General features: G+C 35.4%; 1 protein-coding gene across 1 annotated transcript in view; it reads right to left on the bottom strand.

Moving 5' to 3' along the window:
- LOC105836222 (protein Wnt-11b-1) overlaps nucleotides 1–19,112 on the bottom strand; it is a 29,491-nt gene extending 10,379 nt beyond the window's left edge. Inside the window, exons 1-4 of the mRNA XM_036289870.1 lie at nucleotides 18,207–19,112; nucleotides 3,439–3,680; nucleotides 1,622–1,974; nucleotides 93–364 (exon numbers count right to left, since the gene is read on the bottom strand). Coding sequence (XP_036145763.1) covers nucleotides 93–364; nucleotides 1,622–1,974; nucleotides 3,439–3,680; nucleotides 18,207–18,295 — 956 coding nt within the window. The 5' untranslated portion in view covers nucleotides 18,296–19,112. The remainder of the gene's footprint in view (nucleotides 1–92; nucleotides 365–1,621; nucleotides 1,975–3,438; nucleotides 3,681–18,206) is intronic.
- Between the last annotated feature and the right edge of the window lie 7,050 nt (nucleotides 19,113–26,162).

Below are 26,162 nucleotides of genomic sequence, written 5' to 3'. Positions count from 1 at the left end.
GATAATTGTTATATCCTGTACAATTATCCTTACGAAAGCGAAAGGGACCGGGCAATATTGTATACGTATTGCGTGAAAATAACGCGTCTCACCTGCCAATCGTGCCGAGACTGCCCCTCTTTTTATCCGGCAGACAATAATCCGGGCTCTTGGTAGTATAGAGTAGATTATCGTGGTGATATAAGGGCGGCAATCTGCTACCGGATCTCGGCCTGACTTCGGCCGCAGTGGCATATCTGCGTAGCAAACGACTTCCGGCTGCGGACGGTCCCGATGCACCCAGGCCGCGCCAGCAGGTACGTACGCTGCAGGAACCCGACACTCCATGGCACTTGCACTCCAGAGTCAAAGACTGCTCGACCGCCTATCGATACGTACAAAACGTTAACTTCTCGCGCGATTTCTCTTTAATGTATTTAACCGTCTTATACGTTCTGACACCCCAACATTATCGTATCTCAATTTTCATTTCTTTCTTAGTAATTTACAATTAAATAAAGACTAATGATATTCTATACACTTTTGATAGAAATAACATAATGCAAAAACTATTTTAAAATGTAAAACAATGTACAAATAACATAATAGACGGGAAAAAATTCAAATTTTACTTAAAAAATTCAATAAACATGTTACCAAATTTTTGTACATATATATATATATATATATATATATATATATATATATATATGTGTGTACATAAAAGTAAAGATTTTACAGAATATTTGTATTAAAATATATTTTATCCTGGTAAAAATTTTTTATATAAAAACATATATAAATGTATATAATAATTATACATATACGAAATGTGTTTATATGTTTATACCAGCATATTTTTTTATAATTTCTGTTTGATATAACAAAATAATAATCATATTGAAAGAACAAAAACTAACTAATTAAAAAGATAATTTGTACACTTTCTTTACAAAAAGTTAAGTATAAAGAAATGATTTAAGAAATACATATTATATACATGGAAGCAATTTCTTCTTATTTAATTTTTAAAAAAGAAACTAATATAAACATATATGGACATATTTTGTTTATATAGTTATATAAATTTATATGTTTTTATATAAAAAAATGTTTTACCTATAACATTAAAATAAAGGATATTTTAAAAGAAGACAAATTAGAATCGATCATTATATGTCTTACTTATTTAATTTATCATTGTGTGCTGGTATCAAAGCCATTTATTTCAAAATCACTTTTATTTAAATCTTGCTTTGAAGACTCTGATTTTATTAATATTATTTTTCAGTTTCAATAAAATATAAAAGATTAATTTATTTATTGAATAAGAAATTGTATATAAGTTTATAATATTATTATTATTATTATTATTACTCTTAGTGTTTTTTTGTTGAGATATACTCGATCTTTTCAAGTAATAATATAAAAATTAAATTGATCATTTACACAAATATTATGTTTTTATTCGCGTATCTCTGGAAAATGTTATATTTTTTATATTAATTTTGTACACAATATTTATGTTACTTTCTAACATACTTATCTTGTGTTAAATTAACGCCAAAATTTGAGTAAACTGTTTAAAACATATAATATGTACATATCTAAATATTTCAATGCATAGATCGCAAGTACTCACTCTCCGGCCCGCCCTGTTGTTGTGCATATTGACTGCATGCATGAACTTCGCGGTTGCGACAGTACCAGGCGGCGTTGCACCCTGAAGAAACCGCTTTGCCATCCTTGAGGCGGATCTCACGTCGTCCCCGCAGCCGCCCCATTTGAAAGAGTTCCTCGCGGACAGCGTGTCGAAGGAGACGGACATGGTGGTGAAGGACGAGGGCGAGATGAGCGCGGACGGCGAGGGTGGCTCCCTTCGCGGTGGGGTCGCGCACGAACAGGCCGCCAGGCTCCCCAAAGCGCACCCCCGCGCGAGCCGCCAAACCGCCGCGGCGGCCGACATCGCGTAGACGAAGGCTTGCTCTCGCGTTCCTGCGATAAATCCGCTCATTAAAAACATTAAAACGCAGATGTGAAAATTTCTCTCGCATCTTAAATCAATAAACGCAAAATAAAATCAAACAAACTAACTTAAATAGTTAAAAATATTAATATTAAAGAAATTTAACTGTAAATAACACCTTTGCGTATATATTTATTAATAGAAACATAATTTTTTTAAATTACTCTTACGACTCTGTTTATTATTAGTTTATTACCAAAATAAGGATAAAGTACCAATAAGCTCGAATCTGAAGACTCTGTTTAATCCAATGGCACCATGTTTTTTTATCTATTCGAGAAAAAACATCAAAATCAGGGATAAACACCAAGTAACAAGTCACAAACTGAAACACCATTCGTTTACCCATGAACTCGTGAGCCCATAAGCCCCTGAATCCATAAACCCATTAACCTATTTAGTGATTGACCTGTTACTTGGTTATTCCTAGTTTTGGTGTTCTTTTTTTTAATAGATTAAAAAATATAGCGTGATTAGATTAAACAGGCTTCAGATTCTATTTCAGCGACTTAAAGTCCACGAGGAATACCTAATCTGGTCCGGGTAAACTTCCGAAGAAATTTTATGGTCCTGTGTAATTATTATTACATGTGTGTATTACATTAATTACGTAATAATAATTATTATTACCATGAAATATTTTCAAGTTTTTAATTTAACTTAATAATTACATCGGTATTATGTTTAATGTGTCGTAACAAAATGCCAAACCAGATTTGACGTTCTTGAATTAAAGACCGTCCTATCTTCCTTCGTCGATCGAGATGATTGAGGAAAAGCTGATTATCGTGTTCTCGAGAGTAGAGAATACAATACGGCTTCGCGATCGTACGATGTATCTCTCATTGGCGCTTCTCGGCTTTCTCATTAGCGGAGGCTATCTCGATCTCTCGGGCGCGTACTTTTATTTACAACATAATCATCGTGAAACGCGAGCGATTAATCCAACGAAGGCTGCTCGCGCGAAGGGAAGCTGAAAACCTGGAGGAGGGGAGAGGGGGAGAATTCTGGGGTTTAATGATCGCTAATTGAGGCGCGCCTGGCCAGGTCTTCCTATTTGCGTCGGGATTCCTCAAAGGATATTCGATACATTTTCCAACGGAATCTCCGTCGAAACCTTCGCGTGATTTCCCTCCGTCACGGGAAATCACCGATTATGACTCTATTATAGGCAACGTTAATTTAAAAATTAAATTTGCAATTTCCGTGCTTTCACCCTGAAACCGCGAGTCCTTAGAAGAAACTTCTAACGTCTCTTTATTGCTTCTTGTTAGCCCCCTTCGTATAAGGTATCTTTAATAGCTCTCGAGATCGCGGATCTTGCAATTTGCTTGGATCTCCCTCTGAAAGAACTGCACGGACGTTTCATGTCATGCTCAACCTTGTCGGGGGTGCAGTTAGAGGATTCTCGGAGTTAACGTGAATGGACGAACCTGTGAGCAATTCAGGCGTATAGTCGGGCGCGCGCTCGATGCTGCTGCAGTTCCATCTGCGATGTCGGAACGCCTGCTGGCACACCATCGACGTGTCCCTCGCGGCTTGCACCAGACCGGGCATCACATCCGGCGTGGCCCTGCACGCCCTCGCCTGCTTCCTCTCCAGCAGACCCGCGCTCTTCGCGCTGGTGCACGCCTCCCTGGTCCACGTGTGCGTGTCGCCGGTGCGACCGAGGCCGCTAAAAAAAAGCGTTCTTTGTTTAAATACGATTATTACTCATGAAAGAAGTTTAACGCTAATTGATGTTCAAGTATTTTATTTTTACGTCCGTTTTTAAACACCTGAAAACATTTTAGTTTTAAGGAAATTAAGTTTCAACACGACCTTACTGACCACACTTTATTATCTCACGACGTTTTGGCCTAAAATTTAAACCCTTCTCAAGTGACAAGTTGTGTTAAGTTGGTAAAAATAATAAGTCATGTCAGACGAGGTAAAATCTCTTTGCAAAAGCAGTGTCACAGGATGGAACGATAAAAATTGAAAAAAAATCATAACACAAGTCTAAGGGAGTTCCGCTGCTAAATCAGAATGAACAGATTTTCATGAAACTTTGTAGAAAAGTTTAAATTAGTGATATAAATTGACTGTCAAAATTTCAGAAAGCTGAACTAGCTAGTTATTTAGATATTAATTATTTTATTAACATGAGCTCTTATAGGAACCGATGAATTTTCAGGATTTTTCAGTTTTTATTGTCGTATTAAACGTAGAAGTAATGAACAGATGTTAGTAAAACTTTACAATAATACATCTTAGCTGTCCAGAAAGTACTGTTAAATTTTTGAAATGATGCACTTGCTCATTTGAATGAAATAATTGATAAGATAAAAAAAGTTTACAATAATCGAAGTAATACAGCACGTAAGTGTGGTAAATGTGTGCTAGTGATATAACATGAATTTCAAATTGTTGTATTTAGTTATCTAAGGGTGGTATAATAGTAAAAAATGTTGATTTTCAATTTTTAAAAAAATTATTTCAATAATGAAGATAATACTTTATAGCCGATTTTTTTCTTATATTCACCATTATTAACTTTAGACCATGTACAGCAAAAAAAAGGAGGCAAAAAAATAGTCATTTAAATATTTTTCTTTACTTGAACTCTTGTGCCACTTGTTTCACCAGGCCTGAGCAGAGGAACTCCCTTAAATTAGTGGATCAGTACATTAATACCGTTCGATTAGATGTATATTCACTGGCGAAACAAAGAACTACTTTCTGATTTTAATTTTAAATGATGTTTAGATTTGAGACATTTAAACTAAAATATTTAAGAGTGAATATATATGTTACATCTTAAAATGTTACCAAAGATTTTAAAAACTTTGTAGATTGTTCTATAAATTTTATTATTACATTTGACCATTTGTATAAAATTTAAGCTTGTTTTTATTAGTTTAAAAGTTGTTGAAGTTTATAATTGTTCTTGGTTCTTATATAAAACCATGGTTATATAGTATTAATTTGCAAATTTGATGAAAAAGTAGCATATTGCAAATTAAACCAAATTTTACATATATGTATAAGTTAAAATCTAATATTTGTGCAAAAGTTTATTTAGAGCCACTTATTTATTTAAAAGTTATTTATCTAAAATGTGGTAGTAAAATACAAAAAAATTACACCAAATTAACTTTTAGTTATTAAAGTGCATCTCGCAGCAAATGTATTTTATCCTTGATTCTCTACTTTTAGCAATAATTAAAAAAATTCGAGTTAACTATAACTGACACTCAGCTGATACTTCTAAGTTATTTAAAAAATCGGAATGTTAGACTCATGCAAAAAAAAAACATAAAAATACTAAAACAAAATAAGATTTATGAGTTAAAGGGTTATAAATGAGACTTATAAGCTTATTTCATTCTTTCTGCGAGAATTGTGTACTTTGTGTACTTGTATTATAAAAATTCAAGATAGCAAATGGTCTCTGAGAGTTTTCGGAACAAACGATCACGTTCTTTCAGTGGAATTTGGGGTGGAACGCTCAATGTACGTGTACAACTCTGTCGAACGATCGGGGCCGAGAGGCCGACAGCCGTGAGCGATCCACCTCTTTCGGTCCCGGCGCAGAGAGTTCGCACCGTGCCGTAAATCAGGGGGTGAATTTCGAAAATTATAGGGCGCGTGGGCTGAAAAGGGTTCGCGTTTAAGTGCCGCGGGTTGAATGCTAGCGCGCGGCACTGAAACTCTCTCGGCTCTCGCAACGCGCGAGAGAACGCTCGCTCGCGCGAGCGCGCACACACGTTGGGGGGATAATAATTACGGACACCTGAAAGTCGAAATGACCCGTGCACGCGGCCCCGCCGCGTCTAGACGTAACAACCCTGGGAATGGCCGGATCGCCAACCCCGTGCCACGGAGCCTACCCTCGGAATTACCCTATCAAAAGCCCGTGGTTCTCTAATTCGTTATTACCGTCGTCATCGTCGCCGCCGCCGTCGCCAGCTAGCTCGAAGCAGCGAGCGAGCTCGTTCGTTCGTTCGTTCGTTCGTTCCCTCCCGATGACATTTCGGGGCTGGTGTTACGACCCGACCCCGGGGGGGGAATCTAATTTCCGCGTAAACGCTCGCGAGCGTGCCCTCACGCTGCTTTACGACCCATTGCGAAGTCGCGCGACGCCTCGCGCGAGATCCGCAGCGTTGTCGCAGTTGTTGGACCTTCCGGGTTCTTATCGGCAAGCTTATCATTCTCAAATTAATTGCGAACCTTAATTAATCTTACATCTGCGTTATTTTTATCACTTGTATATGTCAGTTTTATCGCTTGTACGTCAAATGATACGGAGTCCACGGGGTTATTAAATAGAGATTTTCGCGAGATTGTGACTTGACTCTGTCAAAGTAACAGTATATACTTTGGTTAAAAACAAGACAAAAATGTTTTCTGTTAAGTATTTAAAGTAAACTTTTTTTTTTCAAATAATGAATTTGAAAAAAACGATGAAAAAGACAAAAATGTTGAAGAAAAAGGAAGAGAGGATGACAAAAAAGATAAACAAGAAGATGTTTCCAACAATGCTTGTATATTAAGTCTATATCAAGATCTGATTAGATTATTTGATTTAACTTCAGCTGTGCTATGGTTAGATTGATTGGATGATGATAAGGACCTGATCGGGCTAGCCTCGGTAAGGCATGCTTCAAAATTACCCTATCAGGTCTTTATGATATATCGAGTCAATTTCTAATTGAGACAGAACTATGCCCTGATCAAAGCCGATTTATGTAACCTTGTAAAAATTTACATTTGTAATTAATATTCTTCGACAAGGCATATATATCAAGTCATCATGATATTTATGAATATCTGTTATAGATTAGGTCAATAGATAAAACAATATTTTTATAAATAAATTTAAATTTACGATTTTCACATATGCGAAATAACATGTGGAATAACTTATTTAAAATAATTTTTACTTTGTTCTCTCCGACAAGGCATGTGCAACAATCCTTATCAGGATTAAATTACATGACTTAACTTTACTTTCGACTGTGCTACGGTTAGCCCGATTGGATAATGATAAGGACCTAATCGGGATGGCCTTAGTAAGACATGCCTTAAAATTGCCCAATAAGGTCCTTACGATATGTATCGAATCAATCGAGCATCAGTGGTATAAAAATGAGCAGTGAGAGATTATAACATTTTAAGACGCATTCTCTGCACGGCTCGTTAAAGCCGCACGCATAAAGGGTGCAAAGCTTCACATATTCTTCAGCTTTACACCATAAAGCTTTGTTCGTAAAAAAAGAGATAGAAACTAGAGAGATAGAAATATTCCCCTCCCCCCCGAATGGCCAAGAAATAGCCATGGCGCTCGTGTCTTTATGAGCTGTAAATTATCCGTCGCAATTATCGGCTCGTTATAAGGCAAGTTCGCAATGATCATTCTTCAACGATCCGGCATCGACTAACGAGGAACCTCACATGCTCACGCAGCTAATTCGCTAACAAAATAATAAATGTAGCGTGCCGTGTTTCGTTCCCGCGAGGGTCGATTATCGGTCTGATATCTTAGCAATTATAAATCTCGAACAAATTCGACCACCAACATAGATGATCCTAACTTTATTCTTTTTTCTGATGAATTCGTATTACGTATTTATCAGTGAAAGGCAAGATAATATTTATGCTTCACAGTTATATTTATCTTTCCCGAATGAATAAATATGTACACTCCGAGAGCAGATTTTACTTTCACCGTAGTTAAGTCATAATTTTAATGGAATTCTAATAATAAATGACGGGTTAAGAGATAGCGTTTACTTGTCGAAAATTAGAAAGTGTAACGGGCGTTTTTGTCGCGTTAGATCCCAATTATAATTTTAAACACGCTTTAACTTTTCATAGTGATACCGCGGGTGAATTTTCGCCTACAGGTGCCGGTTCAAGTTTAGCACAGTTTTCGTTATTGATAGGTTAAAAATATTTAATAAAATTCTAAACTAACGCCAATTCAATCACTTTAACACCTTGCAGCGTATAAAGTAGAAAAAAAAGTAATTAACTCTCAATTACAATATGTAAATTTTCACTCATAGTAGCTAACGTCAGGGAAATATGAGTAGCACTCTAGGCAATATACATTAATATATTAAGCAATATACATATAGTTAAGGCGTGACTGAGTACGGAGTCATTTTGTGAAGCACGTTAGGAAGATAAGTTGAGACTTTGCTTAGCATTTAAGATAATTGTCGACTGTTCAACCTCAATTATCACGCCCTTGAGCTATCTTTCTTACGGGCAATTTTGTAGCTTAACAAGGTAGATCGTCCAGCACCCGGAAAACCACAGAGAGTCGAACGCGAGAGACAGTATTTAATGAACGATCGGTACGTGCAGCAGTCACTTGCAGGCAGGCAGAGCGGTCCTGCGGAACGCCATCGTAACAGGCGATCCTGTAAAGGCTAGATGCGATTTTAAGCTGCGTTATGCATTAAACTCGGCCCGCAGCTTCGCGCGCGAAGTAATTTACGAGCCGTTCGCTCAAGACGAATGCGCGACCATCATATTTGCTATCGCGCGTCAGATAATTAATTACCAGCGGCAGCGCGCGCGTAGAGCGTCAGGTCAATCACGGATTGCCCGTTAGCGACGTCGCGCGCAGTTTGCCATCAATTAATTTCTAAGATTACCAGCACATTAACTAATGTTGTATTGATGAAAGTTCACTCGCGACGAAGGGGAATTTGACTGGGAGAACATATGAGACGTGCTTTCATTACGGAATTAAATGACTACTGTAAAATAAAATTTCGCGATGTCAGATTAGCCGTTCGGCTGATTAAGTAAGACGATAATAATGCGCGATAAACACTGAGTGAGACATGAATAATTCATCCAAGATAGATATCTCGGGGTAATAAAGTGAAGCTCGTTATATACGGAGATCTATCGAGATCTCACAGGAATGTAAAATGCGACGTGGCGGTGGAAGCGAGCGAGGTGATTTACGAAGCGCCTCGCTACGCGATATAATTGCCCATTGTAACGCAGCTAATAATTTACGAAATACAATGAGTGTACCGCGCGGGCGGCTCACGGCCAATACACATCCCTCGCCGTTTCGCGGTCGCATTGTTTAATCGCTATCCCCATTTATGGACAGTTCTAAGCTGTTTCCTTCTTGCTCCTCGACACACGGCATTGGGTCATTTTTGATAGATATCCAAAATTACGGTTTTTCTTTGTGTTATTTCAAACTTGTCGAAATAGCTCCGCAACAAAACGAGATTGGCATTAGAAAAACTAGAATACTGAGAAAAAATGTGTAATATTTGCAACTATGCATAATAAAATAATTATAGTCGGGAATATCTTTTTTATTATTATTACTATAATTATTATTTTTAATTATTACTATAATATTGGTAATAATGAACCATATGCTTATATGATGGTTTCATAATACAACTTATTATATTTTATTATAAAATCTTTATTTTAGTTATGGCAATCATATCAAGAGTTATACAGATCAATATTATAATTATAAACAAACTTTAATTTTTAATAGTTGAAAAACTGTAGAAATATGTTATCCAAAAATGACTATAAGTTACAGTAATTATTTTAAATGTTATAATTTAAAAATAAAAAATATAATTTATAATACAATTTTTTCACAGCTAATAGAATTATGAACATACACTGAAAGAACAAAATGGTTATACAAATCATAATATAAATATAATTTATAGTGATTTTCGGCAGCAACTATATTTTTATAATTATTTGAACTACGTGAGTTATAGTTGCCTTAATATTAAATTGTTGTTACAATAACTATAGCATACGTTCATACAACCATATGTATGGTTAAACATGCCATAATTGTGATTTATACATTGTAGAATGTACTATATAATGTGATGAATAACGACCATAATTAAAGAAGAACAAACCATATACTATAGTAATAAATTTTACTTATACACAGAGAAAAAAGTTTTTTCGAATTTAATAAATTTGCTTAAAAAGGGTTCGTTACCGAAGGTAGAATTTAGCCTTAGCTCAGTATAACAGCTAAGATGTGTCTTTAAGACGTAATAAAAAATACATGAGTCCCGAGAGTTCACTACGATAGGTTGATCCTTTTCTATCACCGTGGGTGGTCTGCTTATGTAGTCTTTGGAGTGTAAATTGCATTACAAGAAAAGTGCCGCGTGCGTCGTCGCCTAGCGGCGATCCGCGGACTACATACTTTTGAAATTTATATAATATCGTAAAATTTATAATTAAAAATGTAGTAAGATAAACTTTTAATGTAGTTATGGAAATACTTATTTATTAAATAATCTTGTTTACTTATTTTTTATATATTTTTAAAAACTAAATAGTAAATAAATAAATAGTAATTTAAGAATAAACAGTGAATAGTTAAGCAAATGTTAGGAATTTAGTTACATTTACCATAATTGTGATTGTATTTATTATATAAAAATGGTTAATTTGATTAACTATTTCTATTTGATATTCTACTATATTATTATATTATTTTAAATTATTATAATTTGTAGTAAAATTTTTACTCTGTTTGGCACAACTATACATATATCATTATTTACACTAACATTATAGCAATAATAACTATAAAAATGATATTTGCAAGTATAGTTGTTTTACTATGCAATTATAGTTGCAAATACTGGAAACTTTTCTCTGAATGTAACGTTATTATTATTAACATTACAACAGCAATAAGTATACGAAAATAAAAAAAACTCCTCAAGTAAAACAAAAAATTGTTACGACATCAAAATGATGTCAAGATAATTCCTAAATTATTAAAAACACTTTTCCATTATTCATTTTTATGTTACTTTAATGTTATAGTGACTTTTTTTTATATTTGAGTCCTAATCATAATTCTTTCACCATGCAATTAAAGTCAGAAATATCAAACACTTTTCTCTCGGCACAGAAAAAAAATACATCCTCTTTTTAAATCAGAGTATATTGTTTGTATATGTATATTGCCTACGCGCGGAATAATCCCTTCGATGTAAAACGTGCACCGCACTGTTGCAACGTAAAACGCGTAAGATACGAGACGATTTCCCATTCCGATCTTCGACAATCTTCAGACGATCGCTACCGTCCAGAAAAGTAATGATCTTTTTTTTACCATTTTACAATTTGATCTCCGCACCATTGGCTATCTTTGATTTTACATATTTCCACGCGATAAGAATGTCGCTCCTGCGGCAGGAGAACATAGTTTACGGACGCTCACGTGACAGGACATTCTTATGAAAATGCGCGCGGTTTCTTCGTTGAGTAAAAAAAAAGGGAAAGAAAAGATTGCGACGTGAGCGTTTCGAAACGGTCCATCGACTGGCTGCACTTTCGAAATTCGTTTTGACTGGTCGAATCATAAAGCGCAGTTTTTACGAGACCGATAATAGGCGCGCGCCTACGATCGAGTCTCTCCGAGTTCGGAGGAGGCTGAAAGAGAGAAGCTGTTCAGGGGCGTATCCGGGATGATGAGAAAGGAAGTGAAACCGGCCACCCTGAGCTCACGAGCCTTCATAACAGCTCCATATTTGCGTTTGTTAATCGTTGATGTACGTTAAATTGTTCGCTAAAACCATAATCTTCATGATAAGGGCAAGAAAATGCTGATAACATCGTATCAGCCAATCGAAAGGTGATATTGTTCTCTTGCTACAACAATACCTCGAAAAATGTTTTTTATTTGGCAAAAATAAAATTAAACGCTTTAAATCATTAAAACTCTATCTAATGTATTGTAAATAAATAAAAGTATTGTTAGCTCTTTAGTGTACTAAAGTACTCACCTGTTACAAAAATTAATTTTTTAATCTATTCTTTACACCATAGAAAAATGTTTTGTATATGTAATTATAATTACATAGTAAAATAATTATAGTTCGAAATATCATTTTTATAGCAATTGTTATTATAACTTTAGTGATAATAACCATACGCTGTATTTTAAAGCCATATTATTTATAGTGCAGTTTTTAAATTTTGAAATCACTATAAGTACATAGTTATTATTACTAACATTATTGTAGTATAAGCTACTATAAAAATGATATTCCTGACTATAATTATTTTAAAATGCAATTAAAATTGCAAATATCACATATTTCTCTATCAGTATGTGACCTATCGCTTTTCTAATGGAAAATTTTCTTCTCTCTTTTTTCCTTTTAATTTTAGAAGCTTATACGTCATTCTAGTTGTAGGATTTATTCTCTGTCTACAAACAATTAAAGAGAATTGTTTAGTTATGTCATTGTTGCAGCAAGTAAGCGATATCTCAAAATTCGACACATCTCGATTTTTCGCCGCAACAAATCCTAAGTGACATATTGTGATGCTTTTCACAATATTTTTAATAAATCACTCAGCGTTGAGCTTCGTTAATTAAACCGGCCTATTTCGGAATTAGTTAATTTATTTGTAATCTCTTTGACATTAGCGTGACAAATTAATGAGACACGTGGATTAAAGATGTTTTGACTCTACAATATCAGCTAAAAGTTAACCAAATTTAAAAACTGAAGACTTTTAAGTTTTTTAAATCAATGATAACAAACTTTGATCGCAATATCCGGATTTTGACAATTTTTTTATAGTTGGCATCACTATAAGTATACGGTACTTATTATTAATATTATTGTAATAGTTACTAGAAAAATGATATTTCTGTAGATTATAATTATTTTACTATGCAATTATAGACGCAAATATTGTATATTTTTCTATCAGTGAAGGTTTAAATTTAACTGTTTCTGAAATTTGCGCGCTCAAGTAAAGCATATCACATAATAGTGAAGACGTTCCGAAATATGATTCCTATTTTTCACATTGATTTTGCATACGTCATCACTGTGCAATGTGCGCGAGTTCCACTTTGTGTTGCGGCTATACAATCCGCTAACTCGCGTCTCGCATTAAGAATGTGTGATTTACGAGCGATGCATTGCAGAGATCGCCTCGTCAAGAATGATCTCATAAATAGCGACTCGCGTGTGATTCAGCGCGACGCCCTGCGGGCGCTCGTCGAGGGCTGCGCGTAAATTATTATAAATCGATCCTTGGCCCCGATCCTGGGCCGAAGAAATCCTCGATCGTGATCCCGCGCGCTGAAAGAGCCGCGGATTGCCGCGAGAGAATGCTATCTGTGTCGCCGTCTCGAAGCCGTGAGCAACGATCTTCGATATTTCAGATGATGATTAATGGATCCATATAAGACAGCCGGTCCAGAATAAATTACTATTTTTCTTTCTTTTTTTTTAATCGCGAGAAGATTAGAGAATTGCAGCGGGAATATTGCGTGCTGTAGGACAATGAATGTAATAAAATCGATTTTGGCTCTCCATCAAAAGAAGGGCAAGTAAAAAAATGATATATTTGTCGCTGAATTTAATTCTGAGCTTTATAAAGTTTTTAGTTTGTCAGCAAAATTATTAAAAGCAGCATACGGAGCTATTCATCATACACTGATAAAAAAATATGTGATATTTGCGACTATAATTTAATAGTAAAATAATTAATAGTAAAATAATAATCAGAAATATATTTTTATAGTGACTATTATAATTGTATTATATAATAAATGTATTATATAATTAATAATAACTATATACATGTAATAATGTCAACTATAAAAAAATTATACTATAAATACAACTTTGAAATGTACACTGAAAAAAAAATACTAGATTCAAATAAATATTTCTTTGAATAGTGCCAAAAAATTATTTTATAGAAAATCAATAATATTTATTTAAAACAAGTACTAGTTTTCTATAATTTAGAAAATATTACTTGTTTGAAATAAATATTATTCATTTTCTATAAAATATTTTTTTGGCACTATTCAAAAAAATATTTATTTGTATCTAGCAATTTTGTTTTTAGTGTACCACATTATTTTCACTAATATTATAGTAGATAATAATTACTACAAAAATAATATTCTTGACAAAAATAATATTATTTTACTATGAAATTATAGTCACAAATACAATACATTTTTATATCAATGTGACAAAAAACAAAAAATTATTAAATTTTATTAAAAGCAAAGGTATTGAAAGGAACTTTAAATGACTACGTTTTTCAAAAATATTCTTTAAGAATGTTTTATACTTTATTGCAGTATTTCATTACTAAAAACTGTAAATTTACGCAAAAAATATTTTTAAGCACTTCACCCACTTTGACCAAACAGGCCTTTCTTCGCTTATTAAATTGTATCAATTTTCATTTAATATTGTTTGTTTTACACTTTTATTAACACGCCATTCTTATAACATCTTCTTATTTAAAAGTTTTATCTGCTGATTTTAATGCTTTTTCCGACAAATTAATATATTTAAATTAGATCAGAATCAGATTCAGTAGCTTGTTACAAAAAAACTACAAAGGAAACATTATACTTTCTTGCCATTTCGGGGACCAAATCGACCAATTTTACTCATCGTTCCCTTACCGTTTGTCTTTATCCTACATCTTTATCTGTATCTCCAAGATTTTTACTCGTTTAAACCTGCTTGGTCTTTAACCTGAAAAACTATCGGTGTCCCCGTTTTCAAGATACGCGTCGTTTCTCTTCGTTTAAACTCCACCGTTTCCGGATAGAGCATCAAGCGTCTGGCGGCGAACTCCTTAATATAGAAAGATCATCTCCCTTGCCGGACGTTCCCTCTAAAACGACGGGATCGATGGCGGCTCAAGCCACGAAAGAGAGAAACGGCGAGATCTCGGATCACCCTTCGAAATTATCCGTCAACGTCGGGCCGCAATAATTATAAACAGGAGAATCGCGAGGAAAGGCCTCGTTCAGCCGGGGCGATTTTCTTGGAAAGCGTCGTTTATAAATCACGATTCCGCGCGGGCAACCCCTAATCTTCCACCCCTGGGCATCCTCCTCGTGCCACTCCCCGATCATCTTCCTTTCGTACTGCGCGTACCCTCTATCCCTTATAGCGCCCCCCCCCCCGCATTTTGGTTTTGCACGCAAAACCACCATCACTCCGCCATTCATCATCCAACGCCGCTCAACCTTCTCTCTGTTTCCGCTTTTCCCACTCCCATCCCCTTTCGCCGGGGTGCTCCTCGCCTCTCGCGCCCTCCTTCGACGCTCTCCCCCTTCCCTCCCCCGATGCGATGAAACTCCCTGCGAATCGCACGACAATTTAACGCATATCCAGAAGAGAACCCCTCTCGAAGAAGAGGGTTAACCGACGACTGGCAGCGTTGCCTTGAATGTTAACGAGACGTCTTCCGTGCGCGGCTCTAGATGAGAGAGAGAAACGATTCCTGACGCGGGGAATGATGGATAGAAATCGCGCGGTGATGAGAAACAGTCTGCGGAACAGTTCTGACCGGAATGAAGAAGTGAAGAAAAGACAAATAACGATATCTCGTGGCAGGACGACCTGTAACGAGCCTCCTCGCTCGTTACTCGTTTCATAGTTAGAGCCCCATAGTTTAATGAAAATTGTATGTGAGAAATTGTGCTCGTGTCTGTTTTACGAAGAGTTTTATTGACGGTTGCATACTGTGTTTGGAAACAAATATCTGAATTCTCTGCTGAGTAACGTTTTACAAACATTTAAGAAAACTTTAATGGAAACGTCGTTCAAGACGATGTTCTTAAACGCCATTTAAACACAGTCGTGAACATCTCATAAACAATTTCCATGTTTAAATTTTCATCTCGTAAACAATTCAAATAAATGTTTCTTAGAGCTCAGTAAACTCTACTCTACTCTACTCAACATTTGAGCTTGTTATGAATTTTCAATAAACATACTATTTTCACCAGGTTAAACCAATCAATAAAGAAATATAAATGACTTAAGGGGATCCAGGAGTGCCTTTGAAATTTGATCGAAGTCGATAAGGTAGAGTCATTCGTGCACATCATTAATGAGATTTTATATGTATTTCTTGTATAGATTTAGAAATCCTTTTCCAGAATTAAAGTACACATATTAATATTAATCTATAAATTGGATTTTATATTAAAAACGAAAAAAATTTTTCTCATATTGCTCTACTTATCGACTTTTTACGTGTACATAACCCAAATTTTCGTTTTTTCATTTTCCAATTTGCGGAATGCGAATCTTTTTTTCTAGGATTCTAATCTTATTTCTAATTGCACGATATTATTCCTGAGAGTTTTTTCTAGGGGGCGACGTGATTATTTTATACATATAAACTATAGATTTTTTGTATGAAGCAAATATTGTCGTTAGGTGACTAATAAATAACAATTTTTATTTATTTATCAGAACAAATCGTACGTCGCCCCCTTCATTTTTGTGCGTACTTTAATCCTGTAAAAGGATTTTGCATTCTGTTACTCCAATTCGAAAATCCAAGTTCCCCAAAAAATGTCGGTAACTCTGTCACTCCCGGATCCCCTTAATATAATTATGCTTTTAAGTAAAAACTATTCTACTCAAATTTGTATAAAAATTCAATCTAAAAGATATCATGATTTGCACTTATTATATGAAATTATATTATTTTAATGTTTAAACAGCCATTTTTACTGGTGATTCTATACGCGCAGTCACTTTATCCGCGATCAAAACAACAATTAGCTCTAAAAACCAACGCATTAAAATCTCCCATAGTCATCAAAGTGACATGGTGAAGAGAAACGTTCAAAATATTTCCTTCGTAAGAAAAATGGCTCGCCAACATTAACGAAATGTCATCGTTTCCGCTTTAAGAGAAAAGAAATTCGTAAAAGGATCAATACCCTTTCTGTTGCTGATAATTAAAAAGGGCCGGTCGGTCTGAAAAATAAGAAGCGCTGCGATAAATTGGCCGCGAGGCGAGGTAGTACCGGCCTCTAAAAAAAACCCGCGGCGCTGCGGTAATCATCCGCTTTTCATTTGCGAGACGTATTGGCCGGGGGATAACGAACGGAATCGTGAAGCATCGCCGTCTATTTATGCGGCCCATAAAGCAGCACTAACGATATCTTTATTCCCCGAGAGTACGAAATTTATGTCGAGCCGCGCGAATCAAAGCCTCTTCCCCCTTACTCCCCCCCCCCTACCCTTACCCCCTGAATCTCGGACCAGCCGATCTCCGTCGTGAACCGAGGAAAATAATGATCGAGATCGAGAATCGGCTGCGAGGCTGCGCGTCTTCGTGCGTTTTTCCCTCGGCCACTAATCTATTTGTTTCTCATTAACGGGCCAACATTAATCTTCGAACTCGTTCGGAACCACCGCGAGCGAGCGTGAGAGCGCAAATGGGACTCGTCATCATCGAGGGGTCTCGCAGGGCGAACCGCTCGGATGTCTTTACTTTGCCCGGATGATTAAAGATTGCATTCCACAAAGCCAACCGCACTCCTGAATCGTCACATAAAAAAGAGTATGTGTGATATTCGCGACTATAAATGCATAGTAAAGTAATTACAATCGGGAATATATTATTTTTATATTAATCATTGATATAATGTTGGTAATAATGACCATTCACTTATGATTGTTTTATAATACAACTTGTTATATTAAAATCTCCACTTTGGCTTTGGCAACCCTAAGAACTTTAATACAGTTAAACAAACTATTAATTTATATTATTGAATAATTAAGAAACTAAATTTCTAGTGATGTTACTAATTACTACAAATATTTTTTTTTCCTCTCGGCGCACTATGATAAATTATTATAAACTCAAATCGTGTAATTTCTTTTTAAACTTGAATGAAAGAAATTACGCAAATTTTGCGGTTTTTCAAGTGTATATTTCTTTTAATTTTAAACTGATGTGCCTTTAATATCTACTGGTTATGTGTTTATTACTGAGAAACGTAAAATTATCACGTGCAATTTTAAATATTCAAAATATCGATTTCATCTTAACAAGAAATGTTAAATCGCGAATGAAAATGACCGTATGATTGGAAATCTCAGCGCGACTGTATGATCTTTACGTTAAAAAAAGGACTTTATTATAGATTATATATTCTTATGCAATAAGACGAGTCTCCCCCGTTTCGGCCGCGCCAGCCGTCCAACATCTGACATTTCGGAGTTCGCGAGCGTCGTGACGCGGGGCACGAAGGTGAAGATTCTATCGCGTAGATATACCGTACAAGCGAAGAGACTAACGCGAGATCTCAAAGGTGGTCTAACGATGAATTCCGCGAGAGCAATTCGCGAACTGGAGTACTCACAGCCATTTTATACATCTGCCGTCCTGCACCAGCAGCAACACGAGCAGCGGTAGCCAGACCTCGGCACCGCTTAGCTTCCTTAGCTGCATCTTTCCTCGCTTCGCATTCTAGAAGGTTGACATCGCCGTCCCGTCGTCGTCGTCGTCCCGAGGAATATATTTCGCGAAGACGACTTTTTCCGCACGCGCCCCTTCAAGCAACACCGTGCATCCCTCGACGCGGCGCAACTCGCCTCGCGAAGCTTCGCGATCTTCTCATCGCTCGTCGAAGAGACGGCTCTCCTACGAGAAGACTGTCCTTTAACGCATTTTGAGAAAACTCTCCCTTATCATCTGTCTCCTTTGCGTGTATCCACTTCGAGATCGTCCGGTCCTCTATCGACGTCGTTACATGTTTGGCGTTCAATTGTCAGCCCAATTTAATTTCTCTGAAATAGATTTTTAATTCAAACGAACGTTCCTCTCAGAGACTTCTTCTTCTTCTTCTTCGCGCGATGCGTTGACTCACATACGAGCGATTAACGGAAAAAAAAAGGAAGAAAGAAATAAAGGGGAAAAGAAGCAGCTCGCGTGAACCACGCGCGTAGAGACACCAGGCACACCACTCCCGGTCGAGATCGGCGGGAAACGGAAAACACGTCTCGGTGATCCCTCAGGATCTCCGCGGCGATTTCGGCGAACCTTCCCGTGCACCGCGCGTCCGGCTCGGCGGGGAGTCTGCGTGCTTACAGGTGTCCGTCGGAGCAGTCCCGCAGGATTTACCGGTCGGTGGTAGCGGTGGTAATGGTGGTGGTGGTGGAGGTCCTCCTACTACTTCACTTCCTCCTACTTCGCCTCCTACTTGAGCCTCCTCTTTCCTACGACGACGTAGCGAGAAGTATACTGTGATCGACACCGGGGATGCCAGTCGCCGTCGAATAAGAAGAAGGATGACCGCCGTCGTTAACCCTCTCGCTCTCCTACGAGCGAGAGAAGAGAATGATTACAATTATCATAATTTAATTATATATAATTTGCAGTCTTTTTCGCCGCCAATTATACATTTCCAGTTATTTTCGTCATGAAAATTTTAATTATAACATTATAATGTGCATTTATTACGTAAAAAATATTTATTTTGTTTTGATCATTTATACTCTCTCTCTCTCTCTCTCTCTCTCTCTCTCTCTCTCTCTCTCTCTCTCTCTCTCTCTCTCTCTCTCTTTGTTATATTAATATTTAAAATTATATAATTTATAGTAAATGTTTTTTATATGATAGAACTATAAATTCAATATTATTACTAACATTATAATAACTATAAAAATTGAGATCTTAACTAATTATTATTTTACTTTATTCAATTATAATTTTTAAAAAATAACAAAAATTTTTTCTCAATGAAGTCAAACACATTTTTTCTTATTGCGTAGTATAAACACATATATGCTTATTCTTATACACGCGAGAGTAGATATTTTCTTCACAAAAAGGAATATTTACGATAGCAGTTAAACTTTTGAAAACTACATTTTGAAAACTCAGAAATGCAAATGAACAACAAAAGCTTCTCTATCTAGCTTCAAATTGAACTGCGAATAAACTTGAAATTTTTTTAAGATCAAGATTTCAATCAAAGAAAAATATTGCAGTTAAATTATTGTCAAGAAAATTAATTTTATAGCTATAATAATTAAGAAATTCTTGAAAGAGAGACCGCATATAAATTACAAAGAAAATGAAAGTTCTCATTAGTCTTTGATACGTCTGGTGTGTCCGAAATGTTATTCATGAAGAATCTCGTGTAATCCTCTTAATGTGAACCAAGGGGAGATTTTAATTGTCCGCCAACGCAAATTGTATTTGTTCCTCGGTCACTAATTAATTCTGTCGACGCACTATACGCTTTCCTAGCGTTCGGTTTCTATCGAAAATTATACGCCTTGCGAGTAACGTATAATATCCAAAAAAGAAGAAGGATGAACGGAGGCCGGGGACCACCTTCGCGGGATTGACTTTAACGAGCAGGCGGTATCTTTGTGATCATTTATTTTACTATAAGGCGGAGCCAAAACAATTTATCCCTGCCTTTACCATTTAAAGGCTGGTAAGCATTGGCGCTATCTCGCTCTTCTGCTTGTTGATCGGATTCGAATGAGTATCGACCACGCGGACGCGTCCAGAAAAGAATTGTCGTATTAAATCTGTCTAGGCCTCCTTGATTAGATTCGATTAGACTTAATATTGACGAGATTCAATATAGTACATTTTCAGAATTAAATCTTTCCAACCTTTTTTTTTAAAGTTGTATACTTTATAAAAAGTAATTCATTTTTGTATTTTATATTGTTATATATTGTAAGTCTATGTAAAACAACGTTGGAAAATAACATGTTATTTGTAACGCTTTTATTATACATAGTTGTTTTAGTAATGGAGTGGTAACAGCATCACTTTTCTTTCTTACTAATTGTAAAGTAGTTACATTTTCTTCAGCAACGGCAACAAATTTAACAATTACTTTTACCGTTCCTTCTTACATTTTAAACTTATTTATGACAATACCATTGTGTATGTATTGTGTTCAATTTTCAGCCTCCAGTTTCATAATTTGTTTTTATGTTCATAACTTTCTGAAATGTAGTTTTATGATATCATAAATCAATCATATTGCCGCATATATTTTAAGAACAATTTTAATTTTAAAATTGTCGTGTTCAAAAGTTTAAATACAAAATTGTAGGTGCAAAAGGTATAAATTTTGTTGTATTTATAAATTTAATAAAAATCTTTTTTTTAATTTTGAGCCATTCTTAACACTTTCTTTAAATTTTGTGTAGTTTTATAAATTTTTAGATACAAATTTTAAGATACAAAATAATATTGTTTTAATTAATATTTTAATACACTTCAGAATTATTTTTAAATAACAATTTTACATCTTTTTAAAAAAAGACTTTTTTATTATTTTTATTTGTATATATACAGTATTTGTAGCAGAGAGAGAGTGTATGTTAAAATTTAATTAATTTATCAATTACTTAACTAAAAATAAAATTTTAATTATAATAAACAATTAAAATTTTTAAGTTGCTTTGAAATAAATTTTATACATTAATTAAATTTTTTAATAATAAAATAAATTAATTAAAATACATTATTGTATATAATTGTCTAATAAATTGATTAAAAATAATTAAATATTTCTGATATTAAAAAATTAATTGTTAATTTTCGCTAATTAATAACTAAGTAACATTAATTAATACAATAAATAAGATAATTTATCAACTAATATTGATTTGAATCTTTACCTATTTGTTCACTTTTAATCAATGTCTGACTTATTTTAATAATTAAATAAACCATAATTATGCTTATCATTAATATTTCATTAATTATTTTAATTAAGTAAAAACTAAGATTATTATACAAACTCGTATAACAATAAATTTTAAGAATTTATTACATTAATCGTGATTATATATATTTTAAATTTTTAGTCAATTAACAAATTAAATAATTGATTAATTCCCAACAGTGATTTGTAAAGAAATTCTTCTCTCATAACGCATATTTTCTTTTCTAATACATACACGCGTTATGTCGATCGAACGGGAAATCAACGGTACAATTAACGCAAGCAAATTTCACCGAAGTATTGTGCATCCCAATTGGAAGAAGCCGCGAGCTCCTTGCCCCCTCGCTAATTACCGTGCCAATTTTGTCCACGGTGCCGATCGTTCGTCTTTCTTCCTGTTCTTTCTCCCTGGTCGATGCCTTGCTCGGCCCTTCCGCTGCCGTCGATAAATAATCCTCCGTCAGACGTTCATTACGTCGTTAAGTTTCGGTCCGGACTTATATCCACCCTCCGTCCCGCACGCGGGACCCAACGGGCGAGTTCACCCGCAGCGGTAACCCTGGAAATACCGCGTGCCGCGTAAAAAGGCACGCCGATCGCCAATCAATAGAGGATATCAGCATTAATGTAGCCAAAGAGCGAATAGTGACTCTCTTGTAAGTTATTTGATCTTTAACAGGAGGAAATGATAGACATTTAAATTCCTATTTGAGACGGTTAGGAAATGAATGAAATTATAATACACATCACGCAACTGTGATAACCCGACATAAAACGACTTTAGTACAAGCAATTAAATTGTTTCATTTGTTTGATATGTTTTATTTAAATTATATTAAAAAATTATAAAACGTAACAAGTCAAAAATATTTTTCAACATTATGCAAACTTTTATTTAAAAATTTTTTAGTTTAAAAACATACAAAAATTCACAGTTAACACAGTTTAATGTTAAAAAATTTATTTTCTATAATATTCTTACAATCCCTTCAAATTAGATTCGAGTACACTAAAAAAATAATTTAATAATAATAATCAAGCTTATGTGATAGTTCCTAAGCTTTGGTAAAATAATTTTAATTAAATGTTTGGTTGATATATATAATTAAATATTTAGTAAAATTATTAAATACCATAATTATTAAGTATTACTAAACATTTGGTAATATTAATAAAGCATTTAATTAAAATTATTTCACAAAAGTTTGATTATTAATTATTCCTCCCTTTCATTTTCGCGCAATTAATATCCATCTCGGTAAGATGCGAACGTCTGCATTTATTATAACTGTAAAATCAGATAGCAGAGATAGCCGACGTCGGTTGCTCTAAGGACAACTTAGAAAGATCGAATGACGGGCGTCAGGAGGCTGTACACACATTCGCGAGCCTCGGAAATTGCGTGGCGCGTAAACGCAACTGTGCAATTATACGCGCGGCAAAATGTCGCAAAAGTATATTCCGAGAAGTAGCGTGCGTTTCGCGCGGGCCCCGGGCGATCACCCGCGCTCGAGCGTGCAATAATCCGTTCGCGGAACAAACGTGGAAATATTCCTCTCCCCCCTCCTCTCCTCCCGCGTTTGTACCGCTCGCGTTTTACGCGAATGAATGGCGCATTAACTTACGTGCCCGCGCCGCGGAGCTTTCGCGCAATGCGCGTTTACACCTCATTAATTTAAGAAACCGTCGCGCGACGAGCGGACGAAAAGGGGAGTTTCTCCCCGTGCAACCGGCGTATTATATGCGCGCCATAAAGTTCGCCCCGTTATTTATCGTTAATAACGCATTCGTCTAATTATCCCCCTCACCACCACATTCCGAATGGATCCTCTTCATTTTTCTTGATTCCGTCCCGATGTACATCGTCCGCCTTCGGAAGCTGCTTCGCTTATGGGAAAGAATACACTTCCGCCGCATGTTTCTTTTTTTTTTAAGCGATCAAGAAAAAATGAAATGTCAAAAAACGAGCTAAATGAGGGGTAAGAAAAGATCGCCAATACTGGCACACCACTTGGTTATTGGACAGCACTTTTTAAACAAAAGCTAAAAATAAGGCTATGAAAACATAAATGCAAACTAGAAAGTGTTATTAGATAGTACAGGTAACAGATTTTACAATACTGTTTTATATATTGTAATAATTGTTTGTGCAAGATAACCAAAAGTAAACGTCTGAGAAATTGAACCTTAAAACTGCCATAGCATCAGGCTATATTTTTTCTTATAAAATAAATCATATGTACAAAATGTTTACAAGTTAATGTATATAAAGATAGAGAAACTCAGAAATTTTTTACTTTAATGTAAAACATTTTTTTGTCGATTATACAAATACCTTATTACTGTTCCGCAAGACCAAACATACAGCGTGACTACACTGATAGATGTATTGTATTTATGATTATAATTACATAGTAAAATAATTATAGTCAGGAATAACATTTTCATTGTACTTATTATTATAATATTAGTAATAAAAAATAACCATATGCTGTATTTTAAAGTTATATAATTTATAATACAATTTTTTCATAGCTGGCATCATATACGTAAGTATATAGTTATTATTACTGATATTATTGTAACAATTACTATAAAAATAATATCCCTGACTTTAATTATTTTACTACACAATAATAGTCGCAAATATATTTTTCTATCAATTTATATAATAGATAAATATATTAGATTTGTTTTTAGTAGATTTCAGAGATTAGAGAAAAGAACCCAAAGTTTTTACTTTTTTAATTATCTAAGCAAATTATATTTTAGTATTAATACACTGCAATGTTTAATGTTCACGAAATAAGGGGATGTTACTTTAGGAGATTTATGCCCAGCATTTTGCTAATAACCTTTTTAATGATAAAATTTGTTTCTATTTAATCATTAAATATACTTGCTTAGTACTTTTCAACGGATAGTGTCAATAAATAATGGTAAAATTAAATAAATCTAGCCGCGCACGTTTGAACAAATAAACGTGATTGCGCGTTTGTGTTAAAGTCATATAGCTTTCGTTATCGTACTACTTCTTATTAATTTATTTATTCCATATTAATTTTCGCTAAATTTTAATATTTACGGAAAGCAGAAGAAATAAGGACGTCGGCTGATCAGGCGGGCGCGTAATGAGCTAATAAGGATGAAGGATCGCGATGAGGCGCCGCGGTACCAAAAATAAACGGGTTAAAGGCAACGAGACTTTATTAGCGGGGAAAGTTAGCCGGAGACGAGAGAAAGAGAGCGGCTCCTTCGCCACGGATTATTTCCCGGCATTATATTTGCCGAAGAAGACATCGGCCATAAAAAAGGGACAAGCAGCAGATCCGGCGACAGCTGCTTCGCTATTAAAAGCGACTTAAACTCCAAAACCCTTCCTGCGATCGTAGAACGCGAACGCGAAGGTACCCCTTCCCTCTCCCCCCCCCCCTCCCCTTTCTGCTCGAGTCCAGCCACGTTCATTCTCTATTTCTCATCCGCTCCCTTTCGTTTCTTCTTGTTCCTCTTGCTCTTCTACGCGCGCGTCGTCGCGCCATCCCTCTTCTCGTGATTACGCACGAAGGCGAAGCGTAAAGCCACACGCGTATACGCGCGTATATGCGTGCCTGCGACTTCTTGCCTGCAAATAAGCGAATCGCTAAATGAGCCGTAAAGCCGAGCCTCGGGGATGCGAGAGAAGTGGCGAAGGGGCTGCCCCGTTCGGTTTCGTCCTTAGATTAGAATTTAGAGTCGACCTCCTCTCTCTCTCTCTCTCTCTCTCTTTTTATCTCTGTGTCTCCGTCCGGGTCCGAGAGCACGTGGGGAACAGCAGTGAAAAGGAAAAAAAGACGTTCAAGAAGAACCGGCCGTTCGAAATATTAAAGAGCGAGATGAGAAATGGGCCGCGCGAGTGAAGGGACGCGAGCGAAGGGAGCGACTACAGAATTATTGCCCTCCTCCTCCCGTCGCGTCTTGCAATAACTTGCGCGACTCTGTGGTATTAATTAAGAAACGCGTCTCTTTCTCTCTCTCGTTCCTCATTTTTTATGTACATCCTTCGACGCAAATTCGGTTTGGACGAAGAATGAAAAGTACATATGTCGGTCTCTCTTCGGCCATCGGGAATTAAAGTCCTCGCAGAATTTTTGTTTTCTCGTGTGCCAAATGATTAATTTTTCTGGTAAAAATTTTTAAATAAAATTTTTCAGAATTTTTGAGAAAAAAAGAATTATAATTTTATAGTGCTTTTTAGAAAACTTCTCGGACTTCTTGTACAAAATGAAATATTATACTTTTCAAAAATGTTGAGAAAATCAATCATCTTTTCTAAATAATTTCTAAAGGAAGATTTCTAACTAAGATCTCTTATTTCATAATTTCTGAATGATGAAATCTTATTTGAAAAAGTTTCTATTTAATGCCTTTTTAGAAATATAGGATGAGAAGTGTTAGAAATCTAAAAATACTTCAAAATTTATATATATGAAAAATTCTGAGAAAAGATGTAGAATTTTTTAGAAATGTTCCAATTCATACAAAATTCGGAAAAAAATTTTTATCCAATCTGCAAATGAAACATGCGAGCGCATTTGCGTAAATGACTAATTAATAAATACGTAAAAACATATAAAACAG

Source organism: Monomorium pharaonis, chromosome 7, assembly GCF_013373865.1.
Source record: "Monomorium pharaonis isolate MP-MQ-018 chromosome 7, ASM1337386v2, whole genome shotgun sequence".
Lineage (NCBI taxonomy): Eukaryota > Metazoa > Arthropoda > Insecta > Hymenoptera > Formicidae > Monomorium > Monomorium pharaonis.
The sequence above is the reverse complement of the archived record's forward strand: the minus strand, read 5'-3'. Positions and strand labels throughout refer to the sequence as shown.